We start from the raw sequence: 21,449 nt of genomic DNA on the forward strand, positions 1-21,449 counted from the left end.
ATTAGAAAAGAAAAATAGATAATCAGCAGCTTTTCCTGCCATGAGTGTTGACTTAGTTTTTGATGCATTTTAAACATTTGTGTCCACTTACTGATGCCTGTAAATGGATGCTTTTGACAGTCTACTCTCCCCTTCTGCCATCAGATCTGACACAGACACCACAATGGAAGTCGTTGTACCTGATACCATCACATCCTGGGTAGCCAGCGCTTTTGTGATGTCAGAAAACAGTGGGCTTGGAGTGACAACTGCTCCAGTGGAGGTACCATGGCACTAGACATTTCTCCTTTACACGCTGGTAACACTGTAGGTTATTACTGGAAGCTGTGTTTTGGTTCTAACGGCCACCATCTTCTTATGCTAATAAGGTGATTGAGAGGCTATGTGTAGTCAAACTGTAAAGAAAACATAATCACTGAACATATATGTGATACTGTATCTGCCTCCCCTCTCTGCTCATATAAATATCTCAGACATGACACAAATTCTTGGGTGGCTGTTTCTGTTGGAGCAGTTGTTTTGTCAGAGCACTTTCAGGATGTGCTCGCTTCAGAATCTTTGTATGTAGAAAGGGGCAATGACTGCCTGGGAACAGCATATTTCCATGTTTTCTTGGCTCTGCCAAAAGGGATCTCCATAAGTTGATAGCGCATGTAGGGAGGTTTGCACAGACTAGCTGGGAAGAGGTGGCTGGGATCGGAAAGGCACATTGTCTGCTGGGAAGATCATGCCACCGTGCTGCTCCTCTAACACAACCCCAGGAGGGAGGATGGGAGACTTGCTTACAAGGCTAAATTCTAGCCTCGCTTTCACTTATCTGTCAAACCCAGTCTTTGGCTAAAACACAGGTGCTACTTTTTGGGTAACTTAGCTTGAGGAGCAGAGTGGACACTGAGAGCCAGTGGTGAGATGAGATGCTTCTTGCTGCTAAGTTCCTGTCTCTTTGAGGCTCTTTCGAGGAGTTCAGCAGTTTAAGCTAAATTCATCACTCCTCAGGATAGATCTCTAACCTGAGATTCCCAATGTAGAAATGCGGTTGTCCTAGGCTCACTCTGTATTCATGGAAACCACTACTTAGAGAGGGTTATTTAGCTTGTTTAAAATAGGAGTTACTTTTTGAAGTCTCATTTAGCTGGTATTTCATATGTGTTGAATAATCCTCTGAAGGTAGTTATCCCCTTTCTTTCCTTATGTAAAGATGCCAGAGAAACTATATTCCTAACTGAGACAACTCCACTTAAGTACCTAAGGTTAGAGAGATTGAAACTGTGCAGTACTGAGTTGGCATCCCAAGCTGATGCCAGGACTAGTGCAAGCAGAGCCTGAAGACAACCATTTAGCCATTTAAGTTCTTGTGCCTTCACATTCTTGGGGAGGGGCAACTTTTGGGATCCAGACTGAGATGTAGGCCCAGATTTCATAGCTGGCTGCTACACCAGGCACAGAACATGTGCTTTGAACATCCTGATCATAACTACACCACAGAATTTGGAGCCTGATCTGAATTCTGCAGCTAAGACTCCTTTGAGACTGGAATAATGATTCTCCTTTCTTTCATTCGGCTTGGCAAAGATGGACCAGAAAGAAGAACAGTATTCTGATTCAAATTGTATAAAAATATATACTTGGCCTCTCATCCTCAGATCTGAGAAGGCTGCAAGTAGAACAGATGTTGAGGTTGTTATTTAACTATGATCGCCCACATGCACTGTTGAGTACTTCACCCTCGTTGGGATGTTTAGATTGCGCATGGAGTTCCATATGGCTGAAATGTGTTAATCAGTACCATACAGAGAGGCCAATAAAAGAAATGCATTAAAACTGTAATGGGAAAATAAATAAGTGACATCTGTGTGCTTAGTATCATTTACTGCTTTGCATCTTGTTTTTATTTGACTTGTACTACAGAGTATCGATAGCTTACCCTGTTGTATTTTATTATAGTATACTGGGATATTCCTGAGGGTAAAACTTTAGTATTGCAAGGGTTTTGGAGGAAAGCAAAACAAAAAAGACAAAGAAAATAAGTACATAGGGAAAACCTCGACTAAGAACTAACCAAAAATTCTCCATCAGAACTACTCCAATGTCTAATATATAAAGAAATTCTTGACACTGAAAGCTTTAGCAAACAACTTGCAAAGTTTTGAAAAAAAAAGTTGGAATATTTGCTAGCTAGAAAGAAAGCTGAGAGGTTTTTGGATCTGAAACTCAAAACACGTGGAAGAATTTTTTAAATGAAAACCAAATTAAGACCGGTTTTAGTTGACATTTCAATAATAAAGAATATCATACTTCAGACACTCTTACTGTACAGATGTTCATAAATAGTGACATTTTTGATCCCATTCAGCTTGATGAGAGCTTACCACTGACTTCTTAAAGCCAAGGCTTCATCCAAAAACGTCTGTTCACAGATAAGAGTAACTGCTTGCTGGTATATTTCTGCAATTTTTCTTTTAATTAAGAAAAGATGTCTTTTTAGAAATATAACTAAAGAACTTATTCCAAGATTAATCTTACAAAATAACACATTATTCTAAGGTGTTGGTGAATTACAGAATTTGGGAGTGCTAGTTATTTTATATTCCAACATGTGTTTCTGTAGTGACATGGAGATGGGACAACTGAAAGATTCTTAGTCATCTATTACTTGTGCACTCAAAACAGTTCTGTTACCTCAATGGAATCTTGCGATACATCACAGCCTTCAAACTTGCCATATGATAGACTTTTAGTCCCAGCTCAGGTGCCTCTGTTGGAACTTGCTGTGTCAAAGCTGTCAGCAGCTCTCATCTGAATGGTGCCGCTGACTTCCCACAGAGATGCTAACGGCCAGAACCCTCTTTGGCTTCTGCTGCAGCCCTGCAGTAATAAGTTTTGTTAACTGTAGAGTACAAGTAAACATACTCTGTCACCTGAATTTAAGAGTGATCAGAAGACAAGTTGTATAGTCATTTTATTGCTAGTATCTGGTTGTAGGGGTTCACTGCTGATTTTGTTTTGCAGCTAGAAGCTTTTCAACCTTTCTTCGTTTTTTTGAACCTTCCATACTCTGTCATCAGAGGAGAGCAGTTCATTTTGGAAGTGAATGTCTTTAATTATCTGAAAGAAGAAGCTGAGGTAAAAGGACAGTCTCTTTGTACTTGAATGTTACTAGACACTGTGGGGTTTTCATCACCAGTGGAGGCCACATCTTTCTTTTATGCGAACTTTAATCTTTTCTTCAGTGAGCAGATCATGAAGCTGTTTCTCTACACACAGAAAAGGTGTCAGCTTATAGAATCATAGAAAAGTTTGGGTTGGAAGGGACCTTTAAAGGTCATTTAGTCCAGTTGCCCTGCAAGGAGCAGGGACATCTCCAGCTAGATCAGGTTGCTCAGACCCCCATCCAACCTGGCCTTGAATGTTTTCAGGGATGGGGCATCTACCACCTCTCTGGGCAACCTGTTCCAATGTTGTACCACTGTCATTGGGAAAAAACGTGTCCCTTAAATCTAGTCTAAATCTACCTTCTCTTAGTTTAAAACCATTACCCCTTGTCCTATTGCAACAGGCCCTTCTAAAAAGTTTCTCCCCTTCTTTCTTATAAGCCCCCTTTAGGTACTGGAAGACCACTATAAGGTCTTCCTGGAGCCTCCCCTTCTCCAGGCTGAACAGCCCCAACTCTCTCAGCCTGTCCTCATAGGAGAGGTGCTCCAGCCCTCTGATCATTTTTGTGGCCCTCCTCTGGACTGGATCCAACTGGTCCATGTCTTTCCTGTACTGAGGGCTCCAGAGCTGGACGCAGTACTCCAGGTGGGGTCTCACCAGAGCAGAGTAGAGGGGCAGAATCACCTCCCTTGACCTGCTGGCCACACTTGTTTTGATATAGCCTTGGATGCAGTTGGCTATGAAAGCAGGTTTTCAAAATTAATACCTTGTATTGCAAATGTTACTGTATTTTACAGGTTACTGTGAACCTGGATGTGAATGATGCTTTTGACATTATTGTAACATCCAATGAAGTAAATGCTACAGAAAATCAACAGTCTATATCTGTACCAAGTGAAGATGGGAAAACTGTTCAATTCCCAATCAGACCGAAACAGCTGGGAGAGATTCCCATCAAAGTGACAGCAATATCATCTGCTGCTTCTGACGCTGTCATCCAGAAAGTATTAGTAAAGGTAAACAATCTGTAGTTTGACTTGTTCCTGAAATAAATGATTCCCTAAAATAGACAACAGAGTGCAGCAAAAAGGCAAACCAACTTACTTGTCTGTCTCTTGCTCTGTAAGGTTGATTTAGAGTCAGGTGGCTTTAAGTAGAAAACACTTCTTTTAGAATAATTTATCCTTTAAAATTCTTTAGATACCCTTCCAGGAAAGAGCACATAGAGCTGTTGTAGATCAGATGGTGTGTTAAATGGTTCTGAAAGCGAGGTGAAACCTGTTTGTGCATCAGTGAACCCCTGGTGCTACAGCTAGCTTAATAATCTGTGGAGAGTGTATGATGGATAAGTGCAATCACTTTTGCCATACTGATAAACTAGAAACTAGTAAGACTTGCCTAACTTTGGACATCTAAGTTTGATTCATGTTAGGCTCCATTTCAGTGGAAGATGGTATACACTTGTACGTCTCATCCTGAAATAAATGCTTAAGATTGTAGAATCAGAGAATGGTTGAGGTTGGAAGGGAGTAGTCCAGCCTTCCTGCTCAGGGCAGCAGGATCAACCACAGCAGGATGCTCAGAAGCACCTACAGTCAGATTTGTGATATCCCCAAGGACAAGGACTTCACAGCCTCTCTGTGCAGGTTATTCCAGTGTTTGAACACCCTTACAGTTAAAGGTTTTTTGGTTTTGGTTTTTTTTTTTTTTAATAATGATTAAAGGAAATCTCTTTATTTCAATTTGTGTGCGTTGCCTCATATTCTGCTACTGGTCACCACTGAGAAAAGCCTAGCTCCACCTTCTTTACAACCTCCCCTCAGGTATTTACACACACTGATGAGATCCCCCTGAGCCTTCTCTTCTCCAGGCTGAACAGGGCCAGCTCCCTCAGCCTCTCCTTAGACTGCATAAACCCACTATCCTGCAGAGTTGTGAGCTGTTTTCAGGCAGAGTCACTTACTGCCCTTTCTGTTGAAGTTCAGTTGTTGTATAGAAGAGAATAAAAGCCTTAGACTAATGTTGTAGGCTGAGGAAAGAAATCCATTTATTTTCTCTGCTTCAAGGATGACTTTTCTCAAGGGATTTTGCATGCATGAGGAAATGAAACCTTTATGGTCATGTACCTAACTTCAGTTTAAGTAAGTCCTCCTTGTATGACAGGCTGTAGGATTGCAGACAGCAGGGAAGATATTGCCTCTGGCCTTGACATGTGCTTGGCATGGGGCTCTGTGCTTGGCTGGTATCAGTGATGCTCTCATTGACTTCGTGGGTTTATGCTTGTAATTAGCACATGGTCTCAAATAGGGAAGGTTGGTCTTAACAAGAAAAAACATTTCTGTGTTAGTTTGGATGGGCCAATAGCTCAGGTTCTTGATGTGTTAGCAAGGAACATAAAATACGTGACAGTGTTTTACACCATCAGTCCAGTAAGCGCACAACTCCTGTCCTAAAAGCAACAAACTTTTGGAGATCACAATAACCCTGTTTTTATTTTGATAGGCTGAAGGATTGGAACAGACATATTCTCAGACAGTCCTTTTGGATTTGACTGGGAGTAAACCACAAGCAGTGTCAAAAACTTTGGATTTCACTTTTCCTTCTGATGTTGTAAGTGCCAGTGAGAGAGTGCAGGTCACTGTTGTTGGTAAGGAGTATCTTATTCTGTTTCCATCTTTGTTATTTGCTAGTCAGCTGTTTGTGGTTTTGTTTGTTTGTTTGTTTGTTTTCCAAATAGTTTTTTTTTGCCTGCTGGGCTTTTGTTGAACTTGGTATCGAAGATGTGTGTTCATAATCCAGCTGCTGGCATATTCTGCACTGCAGGCATCGGTGGTTTTTAAAGAGCAGAGCAGTTGCTAGTAAGAACTAGAAGTAGTAAAATCTGTCAAGTAGAGCAGGGAGGCTGATGAGCTACCCTAGCAGGATTTGCCAGAGCTTCTCTCACAGCCCCTGCTGAAGGACCCTTACAAGATTTTGCCCAGTATGGCTGTTCCTTTATAGGTTTTTAGGGAACTGCGTGAATTTTTATTTAATTGCTATATTAAAAGGTTGAATTATTAGTTCAAAATAATTTACCATCGTGCATTAAACTAAGCATAGGATAACCCTCTGGATGGAGTGTGTTATTCCTTTAATTTGTTTAATTTATGAAATTATGATATTGACTATCCATTTTCAAAGTTAGAAAGAGAGTCAGATTTTAATAAGGAAGGTCTTGCAAACTTTGGTAGTATGCTGTTTTACTTCTACTCTGCAGAGTAAAACCTAAAACGCAACTGATTATTGTTTCTTGTGACACCTAGGCTTTGATCACTGTGGGTGAGAGAAATACTGGAAGTTTCAAATATGTACCATTACTGAAACATTTTCCTGGATTAAATATCTTTTGTACTTTATGTTTGTTTTTTTTTTTTTTTTTTTTTTTAATGGTGACTGTTTGAAATTACTCTGTGGTTGGAAGGGTCTGTGGGGAGATTGGTCAGTGGGCACAAAGTTGATCAGAAGGTGAAGTATCTTTTCTGCCTGGTTAGTGGCGTTTAGTACAAATGTTTCTAATGTATCATTTTTTTTTTTTTGCGGTTGATACCACCCTTTATGTGTGAGAGATGTGTTTATTTACAATAAATTTTAATTTATTTTCATTAAATTTTGTCTTTCAGGTGATTTACTTGGGCCTTCTATCAACGGTTTGTCGTCATTGATTAAGATGCCTTATGGCTGCGGTGAACAGAATATGATCAATTTTGCTCCAAATGTTTATGTTTTGCAATACCTGACTAAAACCAGGCAGCTGAGAGAGGATATTAAATCAAAAGCTTTATCATTTATGAGAAAAGGTCTGTATGCATAAAAAAAAAGACGTTAGATTTTTAAGAACTCTTACTAGTAAAAAGATATCTGTGACTTTGCATTTGGTATTTAAAATATTACTCTGTTAGTGTCATGAGAAGTGAAAGAAAAGCCTGTCTTCTCCTTCTTTTCCTCTTTCTTATGGGGATGGAAAGAACAAATAATTTTGTTTACAAGAGCAAGTTTACTCAGAAAAAACATGTTTTTATATAGTTATTTTTTTATCAGATTAAAAGTGCATTTTAGAAGGTAATTCATAGAATCATAGAATAGTTAGGGTTGGAAGGGACCTTTAAATGTCATCTAGTCCAACCCCCCTGCAAGGAGCAGGGACATCTGCAACCAGATCAGATTGCTCAGAGCTCTGTCCAACCTGGCCTTGAACGTTTCCAGGGATGGGGCATCTACCACCTCTCTGAGCAACCTGTTCCAGTGTTTCAGTAATTCATATGGATTTCCTTGGTGTTTGTTTTTTCTCCTTTGATAAAACCATGTGTGAACAAACACTTCTGACGTCTGCTTGAGGCACAGAGGTTGAACATTAGTCAGTGGGCAGAGTGAACCATATTTATCCCATGTGTGTATCTGTCTTCCGTGACACCATCCCTATCCTGCCGTGTCCTTATAGAGCTCAAGGAGTAGTGTTGGCTCTGGTGGCTGGCTTTCACTCACCCAAGTTTTAGACTTGGTCAAAAGTGAACTCTGTGCTGGAAGTCAAAAGCTGGAAAATTTTAGTTGGAAATAGTCATGCATTTTAATCAAGAAATACTCCAGGGCATCACAAAGCGTGGAGAACATAGTTGCACTAGGCTTCTCTGTGCCTTTTGGATCAGACAGCATCTAACTGCAATGTACCATGCTTGCCACATGTCAGTCTGTATGCTGAGAGCCTGGTTCAGAGAGAGGAATGAGACCATCCTCATGTGAGCTACACCACTACCAAGGCACCATAATGATATTTTCAAATTTTGCTTGCTCTCTGTAAGTCTTTGATTTTTTTTTTTTGTGTTTGATTTTTTAAGTTGTTGTCATTTCCCTTGGAAAAGACACAGCTCAAAATAAATTTTCCTTTCATCAAGATCCCAATTTTCTGTCAAAAGCAGTTAAATTATTTCTTTTAAACCCTTCCTACTACATGATTTACTTGGAAAGTAATGGAGGGAGATGTGTTATGTAAACAGCTACTCTGAAGTTTGTAAGCAATCTACTGCTCTTTGAAGCCTGAGTTGTGCTACCATAAGTTTCTGAAGTTTTCCAGTTACAGACTTATTACAGTTATTTCAAAGCAAGTGAAAATTATAGGACTAAATGTCATTATATACAAAGCATTGTGTTAACTTGTTCCTGGGGTTTTGAATTTAGGTACATGGTTTTGACACTGTAGTAGCCAAAACAGTACGTATGCTGAAATATTTGTAGCCTTAAGATAGAAAAGAACTGCAATCTAGAAAAGAACTGCAATCTAGAAAACATTTCCTTTTTTTTTTTTTTGCTTTATTTGAACAGTTTATTTTAGTTGTTGCATTCATTTTTTACAAATGTAATCTTAAAGTTGAAATTTATCTTTAGTTTGAGATACAACTTTTATAAGCTTAGGTTTTGAAAGGATTGTAATGAAATTTAATTTAAACCAGACTTTATTTCACATGTTACAATTCTTTAAATATTTGAAAAAGTGACCTCATCATCTGAAGTAAATATAATTAATTTTAAGGCTAAATGCTTGTGAGAAGAAGAGATCATATTGCTAGCAGAGACTGCTATATGATCTTTCTTTTAGCAGTTTTTATTTAACTAAAGCAAAGGCAAAGCAAAAGAAAAGTTGCCTTTTAAAAAAATTCCTTCAGTTGTGGGAGTGACAGATCCCATCTTGAAATCACTTCTTCAGAAATAAATCCTGGTTGGTCTGAAAACTTTGATGCTAGACCCAAAGCAAGCAGCAGGTTTGAGCAGTTTTTCCAAGCTGTTTGAAACTTGAGACCATTTAGTCTTTTGCATATTTCTGAAGTCCTTTCCATCCTGATGCACTTCTTGTTCAGCCTCGCTCAGCCTACATCTCTTGGGTTCCAGCCAGTCCTCTGGGAGTACTAGTGTACATCCTCATAATAGGATTCTTCTTTTCCTTGCCTTTCCACTCGTATGTGTTGACACTTGAAGTATTGTTTTTCATGTCTGATTGAGTGTCCATTGGAACGAACATGGGGGTTCGCAGCCCTTAGGTCTCCTGTTCCAGCATTTCTGCAGACTTCCCCGTGTTAGATACGCTCATGTTTGGAGACTTTTGCGTGACTGCAATGGGGTTGGCATTGAGAAGAAAGCAAGCAGACTGTAGGAAATAGCTGAGTGATTGCGCTGTCCTCCCTCTGGTTCTGCTCAACCTTCTGATCACTCCCAATCTTAACAGATTCAGAGATAAATCTATCCCTGTGTAAGGACTGCTCAACGGTCTTTGTTAAGCAGGCTGTTGGTTTTAGTTTAGTGCTTTTACGCTACCAGTGAGGCGATTATAATACTTATTGCTGCATATTGCCTGTTCTGCAAAGAAGCAGAAGATCTCAGTCTTCAGGCCTTCCATTCAGATACTTTTGAAGAGGAAGCAATCTATTTCTATATAGACATATATTTGTGTTCCTCATAGCACATTATTTTGAGGCTTAAACTTTGACAGTGGCTTTTGCTTTCCTTGGTGAGAAATGCCACTTGTTTTTTTTTACTCCCACTTAAGAGTACTTGACTCCTCAAGATCATTAAACTGAGATGACAGATTTGTCTGTATAGGAAAGATTGACCAGTTTTAATCAGGTAATTAGCCACTGTCATTGTGTTAAATACACTAAAAACCCCTTATGTTTAAGTGGAAATTGTAATTTCAAACTCTTCTAAAGACACAAAAGTTAAAACTGATGCTACTGGTGTAAGAGTTTACATGGGAAGGTGCACTGGTGTAACGTAAGAGTTGAGATTCACATCTTTATATCTATATCTCTTCTATTATAGATAAACCTTGACTGGGATTTCATCTTATGCTGTAACTTAGTTTGAAGGACCAGACCATTTGTTCCTCAGTAATTAAGCCTTTGGTTCACTTACTATGTATCTATATTCAGGATAGTATCTAAGCTCATGATTAATTCTTTGTCAGTGAGAACAAAGAACATTTTGCAGGCAAACTATTGTAGTTGGATAGACCTCACGGCTTGTATTTGTGAATTCATTCATTTGTGTAGGACTCAATGATGGTTGCCTGAGGGTTTTCCTTCTATCTGGCTAGTTCAGTATTATGTTTCTATCTATTAGGTGTTAAACTAATGAATATACTTTCTTAATTATAATAGCCAAAACAGTAAAGCCAGGGGAAAGACAGGGTGGAGGGAAAGAAGAGAAGATGTCTTCTGAAGTACTATAAATAGGTATGATTTTTGTTCTGGGTACACAAATGGCAAGCAAATTGTAAGGGAAGGAAGGCTTTAGATATCAGAAACTACAGTGAGTAACATACCATAGTGTTGTGGTTTTATTTAGTGAGGGAGGGCCTCAGGTGGTAGCTTCCGTAGGAAACTGCTAGAAGTCGCTCCCCTTTGTTCAGTGGACTCGGCCTTGGCCTAGGGCGGACCTGCTGCTGTTCTTGTGAGGAAAGCTTGCAGATGCCAAGGTCAGTGAAGAAGGAGGGGGAGGAGTAATGCGGCTCCTGGCCAAGATTCCTCTGCAGCCCGTGGTGAAGACCATGGTGGAGCAGGTTGTCCCCCTGCAGCCCATGGAGGTCCACAGAGGAGCGGAGATCCACCTGCAGCCTGTGGAGGACCCCACGGCGGAGCAGGTGGATGCCTGAAGGAGGCTGTGGCCCGTGGAGGGCCCGCTGGGGCAGCTGTTCTGGAGGGACTGCACCCCGTGGAAGAGATAACCCACACAGGAGCAGTTTCATGAAGGACTGTGGCCCGTGGAAGGGAACCCACAATGGAGCAAGGGAGGAATGCGAGGAGTTCTTCCCCTGACGATGCAGCGGCGTAAAACAACGTGTGATGAACTGACCGCAACCCCCATTCCCTTTGTCCCCCCTGTGCCGCTCAGGGAGGGGGAGGTAGTAGAGATAATGTTAAGCCTGGGAAGAGGGAGGGGTGGGGGGAGGTTATCTTGTTCCCCGTCCCATTCTCCTGCTAGTTTTAGAAATAAATGAATAGTTTTCCCCAAGTCGAGTCTGTTTTGCTTGAAATGGTAACTTTAAAGATTTCTTCCTGTCCTTATCTCAAACCTTGAGCCGTTTTTCCTTATATCATCTCCCCCTATTCTCTCGGAGGGTGAGGGGAGTGAGAGAGAGACTGCGTAGTCTGGTCCCAATTGGGGCTGAACTGTGACACATAAGAAGCTCTTCATTTCTAACGTTAGCGAACATTGGTTCTGCACTGAAGTCGGCTCTTGAGTAAGGATGCTGCTGGTGGTCATGAGCAGCTAGTGAGCCCTTGGAGCCTTTTTATTCTAGATGTTCAGCAGTCGGGAGAAAGCTCTACTTATTCTGGATACTGAAAAAATCTGCAGATACATTTTAAATGGATCCTTCTCAGGATTTTGGGATCTTCAGGTCTTTTGAACTTTTCCACTCATTTCAGAACAGCCTCTTCCAGCATGCTTTTCTGCTAGTTAGTTCTTTTGATTTGGCAAAAACAAGTTGCTGAAAATGTCTATTTTTCATCAGTGTTTGTGTCTTTGCTGTACCCTTGCCCTTCCAGTTGGAAAAGACTTTATTTTTGTTTCTTCTACCTTCTGCTGGAAAGATAGAGTGTTTCTGTAGGTACACAACTCCAGCTCCCAAGGCGACAAAGCACAGAACTATACCTGCTGCTCTGCTGTGCTGTGCTTTTGGAGCCACCGAGTTATTTGGGAACTTGTCTTTCTGCACTGCACTGTTGTGTTTGTGTGGCAGATGAGCGGAAGAAAGAGCTTCTGGTTCTGCTTTTGTAGATAGATTCTTTGTGTTACTGGTGCCCTCTTTCTCATCATCTTCTGTGCAGTTTTGTGTGTTCCTACATGTTTGGGAGATATTTTATGAAATAAGAGCTCATGTTCTGCCCTTCTCAGCCTTAGAAAGTGCCTTGCTTCACGTCAGCATAAAGTTTGTGCTGGAACCCACATGGTAGGAACGTGTTCAATACCTGTCTCTGCTTTTCCACTTCAGGCTACCAGAGAGAGCTGCTTTTCCAGAGGGATGATGGCTCTTTTAGTGCCTTTGGAAATGAAGATCCCTCTGGGAGCACATGGTAAGTAGTTCTGCCAGATTCACTGTGGAATTTGAGTATTTTAGATATTTTCCCTGCAACTAAAATTTTTTGTGAGGCTAGTAAAAATTTCCAGCTGTATTAGCCTTCTGCCTGGTTTTCGTTAAGTGTTTAGGGCAACTCTAAGGTCATTCTGTTGGATAACGTGCTGTCAAAGCCGTTATTAGGACAAGACTTTTTAATTTTACAAAAGATGAAAAATGAATTATTTAATCCAGAGGAATGGCTGGTCTGAAACTCTTTCTGTTGCTTTTCACAAAGGAATGAAGAATAGTAATTAAATGACTTATTCTTGAAGTTGACTGAAACCATTTAGGGCTGTCATCATCACTACTTCGAACAGATTTTCAGTTCTCTCCATACTGGAGGCTGAAGACTGAGTATTTCCTAGGGTGTGAACAGAGCTACTGGTGGAAAAATTTGTCCTCCTTACCTCTCTTACACCTCCTTTTTTTTGAGACTGTAAATACAGATGAAAAAGCCTTTTCAATACTGACTTTCACCCTGAGAAGCATAGTGAGCATAGTAGTGGAAGCTAGATAGATAACAGAGACAAGTTCCAGCACTTTGTTCAGCTAATCTATGTTCAGTTAGTTTAAATATACTTATATATTTCATTATACATTTCATTATACATTGCTGACTTTGAATAGAACCATCTCAGTAACTGTGTCACTGGTTGAGTCACTCCTGCTGGAGTGACTCCAGCATCTTTTATTGACATCAGCAGGATTTGCCTTAAACTCAGTGTTGATGGATTGGAAAATGAAGATAATTTATCTGTACTGGCAACTCTGGTACTTTAATAGAGCAGTAATAGGTTACATGAATGCATGTTTGGCAAAGAAGGGAGTCAAAGCTGAATTTGGGGTTATTAATGAGTAAAACAACAAAGAGTGTTCCAATGATATAATTACAGGGTTAATCAAGATAATTAACATCACACTCACAACTACATTACTTTGTAAACAGTGACTTTTGCCACTTCAGCCTAGCAGCAGAGGCAGGAGAGCAATGTTTGAATAAAGATGTACATGTGCTGACAGACCTGGAGTCTGTCCTCTGTATTTATTTTTGAAACATAACAGCTGCAAAAGGGATGATATTTGGGATTAAGCTTAGTCTACTTGCTTGTCTGAGTGAGGCACGTATTTTCCCCTGTGCTTGGGAGATGTGCGTAGAACACCTTATGCATCACAGTATTCTTATATCATCTTAAACAGAAAAAGCTGTAATACATTGCTAATTTTGTCATATTTGATTAACCTTTTCCCCAAGGTTATCAGCTTTTGTATTAAGATGTTTCCTTCAAGCTCGTCCATTCATAGATATTGACCAAGACGTACTCATGGATACAGCTAAATGGATTGTCCGGCATCAGAAATTAAATGGAGAATTTCATGAGCCTGGGAAGGTGTTACACAGTGATCTTCAAGGAGGCACCAATAATCCAGTCACTCTCACAGCTTACATCATGTCGTCCCTCCTAGGGTTCGCAGATAAACAGGTATTGGAATTCATAAATAGAATTCATAGTTGTCATACTACCTGGCAAACACTTGGTTGTTTAAGGAAATAGAGGGCATCTGAACAGAGAAAAAATTTAACCTGGTTTTGTTAAACTTCTCTGTAACCAGAGACAATACAAAGTTGTGCTGTTAGGCCCTTTAATTTTATGTGCCTTTGCAAAATCTAAAGGCAGTTGCTTTTAGCAAGAATATTGTCATGGCTTTAGTCCAAAGAACTTGCAAAGAAATTTATGGAGGGAACTATGCTTAGAGTTGTTAAGTCATTCCAATTGATTTGAGATTACTCATGTTCATAGAAGACAGTGCCAGATTAAATGGCTTGCCTTTGAGCTTTGTGCCTGTGACTCTGAAAGAGATTTTAAGTATTTCTTGATTGTTGTTTGATTTCTGTAAATGTGTTTCTGTTTCTTTATAATTTTTTCTTTTAAATTACAATATTTCAATATATATTTTATTCACTGTATATTCTTCAATATGATCTTCATTTCCAGCATGCTTATGTTATCAAGAGTTCTACAAACTTTCTAGAAGATAAATTAGATGAAGGCATTTCGGATAATTACACTTTGGCACTTGTGACATATGCATTGTCCTGGGCAAAAAGTACAAAAGCAAAGGAAGCACTGAATATACTGAACCAGAGAGCAGAACACCAAGGTATTGCACAGCTATCTTATACAGTTGTACAGATGGATTTTTGTCTAACTTAAAAACACCTATCTTATATCTACAGCTGCATGTGGAATTAGGGATTAAGAGTATCCTTCTTCTGAAATCAAATCTGGTTTGAGTATGATATAATGAATAAGAAGCCAAGAACTTCCAAGACAGCCTTAATGAGAAGTGTCTGTAAATGAATGACAATTTACAACAGAGCTCCGCCTTTCAGTCTCAGTTACCATGTTCCTGATGGGAGTACCATGGTGCTGTTGAAGAACATTACTTCTCAGATTTCCTGTGTTATGACGTACACTTGTAAGATCAGCCTGGTTAGAGAGAGACGGATGAGGTTAGCTATTCCAAAGTTGGATAGATTGGGAGGTTGTATGTAGGCAGTTAGTTAAAATCAGTATCAGAATGAAGACTTGAAGGACTGGACTTTCTGTAAGACAATAGAGAGGTCTGTTGCATTTTTCTGTAGGGACTCATAGTGCCATTATGTTTAACTTCTTTCAAGTTCAGCATGACTGAATTTCGTTCCTTGTTTTGGGGGAAGAACAGACTATAGGGAGTATAAGAAATTGAAGTTTTTGGTGCAAAATATTAACTCTTCTCTTGGAAAATCTGAAGGAATTAATGTTGATACAGAGCCTCTTGAGTGTCCCTTTGTGTTTGCTGAGTTAGACCTTTCGGACAGTAACTTTTAGGAAGGAAGGAAATAACTTTTTTGGAGGGCTTCACTCAAAAATTAGCCTAGTGAGCAGCTGTGCTGCCTGAGGTGCTTTCTCTAGTCTCAAAGATAAAAGAGGACCCCAGCAACAAGGTGGCCTTTTCACAAGGGCTCCTTTATATGAGCACTTCAGGCTGACAACAAAAGGATCATGTAAAGTTGACTGAAATCAAAGGGAGTGACTATTTGGACTCCAACTTTTTTTTTTGTATCTAGATTCAGCCATTGCTGAGGAAGTGCTTAAGTCAGTCCTTTATGGGACATATGCCTAAACATCAACACAATTTTAAAGAACGTTGCTAGATCCCATATGTAAGCATTAATTAGGATGTTTCCCTTAAGTCTTCCCTAGAAGTCTTAGACTTCAGTCTGTGGATCTGAGGTGGTTATTGGTTCCTTTTGCAGGAGAATTTCGTTTCTGGATAACACCTGCTTCTGAAATCTCTGACTCGTGGCAGCCACGGTCCATTGATATTGAACTTGCAGCATATGCTCTGCTCTCGCACTTTCATCAAGACAGATTGGCAGAAGGGATCCCTATTATGAAATGGTTAAGTCAGCAAAGAAATCACCTTGGGGGATTTTCATCTACTCAGGTAATATCTTGTCTCAAGTGGTTTTGTTATACTTTCTAAATGAGCACTATATATTATAAAAAAAAAAAAAGGGAAAGAAAAAGAAAAATGGAACCATTTGTTTTTTACATAACAACTATTGAATTTTGTTTTGCTGTAACAGCCTTGGTTACATGCAGGCTTTGCATTCCTTGCAATATTGGCATCTTAAACCTGGACTACTGGTTTTAGTATTTTGGCAAGTATAATAAAAAACAATTAGACGGTTACTTTGATTATATAAAATATTCATAACAAAAGATCTCAAATTAAGAATAAGAAGTGATACCCATGGAAAAATATTTAATCAGATTTTACAAGCAAGTGGGATAAATATCTGTGCTTACTTTCTTTCCAAGGAGAGAAACCTCTTTCTATTCTTTCCATATGTGGATCCTCAAACTCCTGAAAGGCTAAGATAAAACTAAGATAAGAAAGGGGAGTAGGCTTTAGAGAAACTAACCTAGTGCCTCTGTTGGCAGTTTGTCTTAACTTAATAGTGTACTTTGTCCTCATTATTACGTAGATTTTTGATGGAGCATGAAATTTGGAAGATCTACATTAGCTCCAGGAGGTTTCCATGTTATTGAAATCACATCCCGTAAGCTGTGCTGGCATCCAGAAGATTTATATAGTACTTTGGATTTCATTAGTTTAAACGAGCTTTTAAATTAACTACAAATGCTGGTCACAATAAAATGTCACATTTCATCTTACTGCTTGGTACCAAGCTGTACAGGCTATCCTTCATTATGTTCAGATGTTTGTTGGTATTAATCTGAGAGAAATTATTTCTACTAAATAAAATGCAATTTAAAAACCAGCCTGATTCCCCTGAGGTTCTACTATTTTTCTAATGTGTTACTTATTATTTGAAGAGGCTGATTGAACCACTAAATGAGGTGAAAAAGCTTTTATCTATTCCCCAGAAACCATTTTTAGTTGAAAGTTTGAAAATCCAACAGTGTATGATTTACTCCTGAGAGTGAAGTTAAGAAATGAATTTAATCCTTTTGTTCTTCCATAATCTAAACTATTTTGATTTCAAAATTGCTCCAATGTCTCCCTAGATGCCTTTATTAATTTGTGGAAATGACCCCATATGTTTTGTTTATTTCTAAGATTACTAAAAAAAAAAATGTTTAGAGTGTTTCCTTCCATGAGTTTATTACACTAGAAACTTAATATATTGTTAAACAATAAGGAGGAAAGTAATCAGTTGCATGTGTGATGTTTTGTAAGTTAGGGTATGATAACTCACTGCAATATGTGTATATGGTATAGCTTACTATGAATTTCCAGTCAGTATATTTTGTTTTATAATGCTTTTAATGTTTGACCGTAAAATGTACATCTTTCATGTACACAGGAAAAGTAACCGTACAAGAAATAGCATATATATGAGTGTAGATTTAAATAGTAGGGAAGAGTAGCAAATTCTACAAAGCCTGCATTGCTAGGCAAGAGGGGCCTATGAGTCTGGGTTGAAACCTTATTCCCTAGCTTTTCAGGTTGTGTATTGGATGGAGAATTGTCATACTGAGCCGTGCACCTTGTGCTTCAGCTCTGAATGTTTCCTGGTGAAAAGCCTTGGGTATGCCTTCTGCTTTAGAGCATACCAGGGGGCACATTTATCTTCTCTATAGGTGGTTCTTTTTGTTTTTCACCTGTGTTTGAGAGTCATTTGAGTCTAGAATGTGGAAGAGCTCTGAACTCACCTTCAGCAATGGCGGATAGCATCTCTAGACATCTTGAACTCTGTCTCAGTTCAGAGCAACTTTGACACTTGCTAATCATCTGATCATTCTGGATTTTAAGAAATCGATGAAGCAGGTCACCTTGGACAGGGACATGGCATGGGAAGGAGAGTAGTTTCTAATTGTTAAGGAGTGATTTCTACTCATGTAGAAACATAGTTAATGAGCACAAAGCAAGCTCTCCACCCTGGACTTCGCATAGCAGGCTTAGGCCTCTTCAGGGATCTGTTGTGCAGAGTACCATATGATAAAGCCATGGAGGGAAGAGGGGCCCAAGAAAGCTGGTTAATATTCAAGGATCACTGCCTCTAAGCTCAGGAGCAGTGTATCCCAACAAAGAGGACGTTGGGCAAAAATGCCAGGCAGCCTGCATGGATGAACAAGGAGCTCCTGGACCAACTGAAAACCAAAAAGGAAGCATACAGAAGGTGGAAGCAAGGACAAGTAGCCTGAGAGGAATACAGAGAGATTGTCTGAGCAGCCAGGGATCAGGTAAGGAAGGCTAAAGCCCTGACAGAATAACATCTGGCCAGGGATGACAAGGGCAACAAGAAAAGCTTCTTTAGGTACATTGGGGACAAAAGGAAGACCAGGGAGAATGTGGGCCCTCTCCGCAAGGGAATGGGAAGCCTGGTAACCCAGGACATGGAGAAGGCTGAGGTACTAAACAACTTTTTTGCCTCAGTTTTCACCAACAAGTGCTCTAGCCACATTGTCCAAGTTGCAGAAAGCAAAGACAGGGACTAGGAGAATGAAGAACCACTCACTGTAGGAGAAAAGCAGATTCAAGACCATCTAAGGAACCTGAAGGTGCACAAGTCCATGGAACTTGATGAGATGTATCCGCGAGTTCTGAGGAAACTGGTGGATGAAGTTTCCAAGCCGCTGTCTATCATATTTGAGAAGTCGTGGCAGTCCAGTGAGGTTCCCACTGACGGGAAAAGGGGAAATATGACTCCCATTTTTAAAAAGGGAAACAAAGGAGACCCGGGGAACTACAGGCCAGTTGGTCTCACTTCTGTGCCTGGCAAGATGATGAGGTAGATCCTCCACAAAACCATGCTAAGGCACATGGAAAATAAGGTGGTCGTTGGTGACAGCCAGCATGGCTTCAGTAAAAGCAAATCATGCCTGACCAATTTGGTAGCCTTCCATGATGATAGTAGAGCATTGGTGGATAAGGGATTATCAGCTGACATCATCTACCTGCACTTGTGCAAAGCATTTGACACTGTCCCACACGACATCCTTGTCTCTAAGTTGGAGAGACTGCTTAGTGGATAAGGAATTGTCTGGATGGCCGCACTCAAAGAGTTGTGGTTAACGACTCAGTGTCCAAGTGGAAACTAGTGATGAGTGACATTTCTCAGGGGTCGGTATTGGGACCGACGTTGTTTAAAATCTTTATCGGTGACATGGACAATGGGATGGAGTACACCCTGAGCAAGTTTGCTGATGATATCAAGCTGTGTGGTGTGGTCAGCATGCTGGAGGGAGGGGATGCCATCCAGAGGGACCTTGACAGGCTGGAGAGGTGGGCCCATGCAAACCTCCTGAAGTTCAACAAGGCCAAGTGCAAGGTTTTGCCCATGGGTCAGGGCAATCCCAAGCACAAACACAGGCTGGGCAGAGAATAGATTGAGAGCAGCCCTGAGGAGAAGGACTTGGGGGTACTAGTGCACAAGAAGATCAACATAAGCTGGCAATGTGCACTTGCAGCCCAGAAAGCCAACTGTATCCTGGGCTGCATAAAAAGAAGCGTGGCCAGAAGGTTGAGGGAGGTGATTCTGCCCCTCTGTTCCACTCTTGTGAGACCTTTAATAGGGCCTGTTGCTATAGGACAAGGGGTAATGGCTTTAAAATAGAAGGAGGTAGGTTTAGACTAGACATAAGGAAAAAAGTTTTTACACTGAGGGTGGTGGAATACTGGTACAGGTTGCTCAGAGAGGTGGTTGATGCCCCATCCCTGGAAACATTCAAGGACAGATTGAATGGGGTTCAGAGCAACCTGATCTAGTTGGAGATGTTCCTGCTCCTTGCAGGAGGGTTGGACTAAATGACCTTTAAAGGTCCCTTCCAACCCAAACTATTCTATGATTCTGTTACATTAGAATTTCTTTACTAGAAGTGACCCAAGAATGATTAAAGCATCTCTATATGCTGAGCCTATAAGGCCAGTTCCTTCACTCTCACTGGTTAAAAATAGGTGCAAAATTAACTACACGAAGAGCAAAAATCTCTGAGAAGCATTAGAGAGGTATAATTGATTACTGTATTTTTTTCCAGAAAATAATGGATGTTAAAATTCTCATTCACTAAACCATGCTGAAACACATGTTAAAAAATGCCTCTCATGTTCAAAACCTGGAGAACTAAGCCTGCGTCGTACACAAAGATAAACAAAAGAGAATGAGAGAGAGAGAGATGATAATGTGTTTATAGGCATATTCTGCAGTGGTTAAATGATTACACAAAACCTTTTCACCAAATACAGAGTATAAAAACTGGGCTGAATCCCTTTTGAAATTGTTGCCGTGGGTCCGATAAAAACTGATTTCAGACTTTTTAAAAATAGATATGAATGTTTTTTTCAGACCTATAGCTTTTTCTTCAGTGATCAAGGTATCTTGAGTAACTACTGTGAAGTACTGGATATTTAATCCTTATTTACTACATACATCTAGGTAATAGCAGAATCCTTACTTTTTTCACTGGCTTTCTCCTTGCCGTCTGCATAGTGTGTGATTCTGATGGCTGTATCTACCGGCGTGTCAGGTTTTCCACATACCTTGCCCAAGAGGAGAACTTCTTAGCTGTCTCCCACCTGATTCTCCATTGCATGTTGCAGTACCTAACTTGTCCTGTGCTGCTGTCCCTCTTCTGCACTGGGATCCTTCCCAACGGAGATGTGGAAGTGGCTGCATGAACGCCCCAATATAATCAACAAATGAGACAGTACAGGGACAATGAGGTCTTCAAGACATGGCCTATACACAGGTAGTTCACTGTGCAGGCTGCTTCTGTTTAATAAAGAAGGATTTGTTTTTCTCAACAGGACACGGTGGTGGCTCTGCAAGCCTTGAGTCTATTCGCAACTCTCACTACTGCAGGCAGAACGGAAATGGATGTAACAGTGACAGCACCTTCTTTGGAAACTCCAGAAATATTTTCTATTGATACTCAAAACCGTTTTCTGCTTCAGACCAAGGAGGTACTGTAGAAAGCAAGGAATGGTTTTTTAAAGTCTACTGACTGAAAGTACTTTGAAAATACTGTTTTACTCATCTGTCTGTCTTTCAGATTGCCCCTGCACAACCAATGGCAGTTACAGTGACAGCAGAGGGAACAGGATTTGCTGTCTTTCAGGTATGCAATGCAGTTATTCTTACTAAAGATATGATCTCTATAAGGAAGTTATATTTTGGAAGCTTTATAAAACATGTTAATGAGAACAATCTTCTGAAATGTCTTGTATTAGTACCAAAGCACTTTACTAATTGAAAAATGCTGTAGACTGTGTATTGTATGAATGGACATATTCACGTGTTTGATTGTTTATGTCCAATGGCCTGGCCTTTTAAGTACTGCTGAATGACTGACAGTTTTGAGGCACTTTCATGGGCCAGAGTCATACCAAAGCAGCCCTGTCCTCCTGCAGAAATGCAAGGTCCATTTGCAAAACAAAGGACTGCAGTGGTACGTTGGCAGGCGCAGAGGTCACAATAAGAAAGGCGTGTGGACCAGGCAGAAATGCCTCATTGGGAACCTGTGGTAAACTGTGGTAAGGCACAGATCAGTACAGAGCAAGATTACACGGCTAATTATTAGAGTTATTTTCCTTTTAATGAAGTAGAGTACAACAATAGTGAAAAAGCTGAAAATAAGAG

The 21,449-nt window shown here is 40.1% G+C and overlaps 1 protein-coding gene across 1 annotated transcript in view; it reads left to right on the forward strand.

The window, feature by feature from the left end:
• CD109 (CD109 molecule) overlaps positions 1-21,449 on the forward strand; it is an 85,714-nt gene that overhangs the window by 43,224 nt on the left and 21,041 nt on the right. Inside the window, exons 19-29 of the mRNA XM_086745461.1 lie at positions 145-262; positions 3,010-3,123; positions 3,951-4,169; positions 5,656-5,800; positions 6,813-6,989; positions 12,173-12,254; positions 13,551-13,779; positions 14,293-14,458; positions 15,597-15,787; positions 20,618-20,773; positions 20,863-20,928. Coding sequence (XP_086601587.1) covers positions 145-262; positions 3,010-3,123; positions 3,951-4,169; positions 5,656-5,800; positions 6,813-6,989; positions 12,173-12,254; positions 13,551-13,779; positions 14,293-14,458; positions 15,597-15,787; positions 20,618-20,773; positions 20,863-20,928 — 1,663 coding nt within the window. The remainder of the gene's footprint in view (positions 1-144; positions 263-3,009; positions 3,124-3,950; positions 4,170-5,655; positions 5,801-6,812; positions 6,990-12,172; positions 12,255-13,550; positions 13,780-14,292; positions 14,459-15,596; positions 15,788-20,617; positions 20,774-20,862; positions 20,929-21,449) is intronic.

This window comes from Chlamydotis macqueenii, chromosome 3, assembly GCF_036417535.1.
Source record: "Chlamydotis macqueenii isolate bChlMac1 chromosome 3, bChlMac1.mat, whole genome shotgun sequence".
Lineage (NCBI taxonomy): Eukaryota > Metazoa > Chordata > Aves > Otidiformes > Otididae > Chlamydotis > Chlamydotis macqueenii.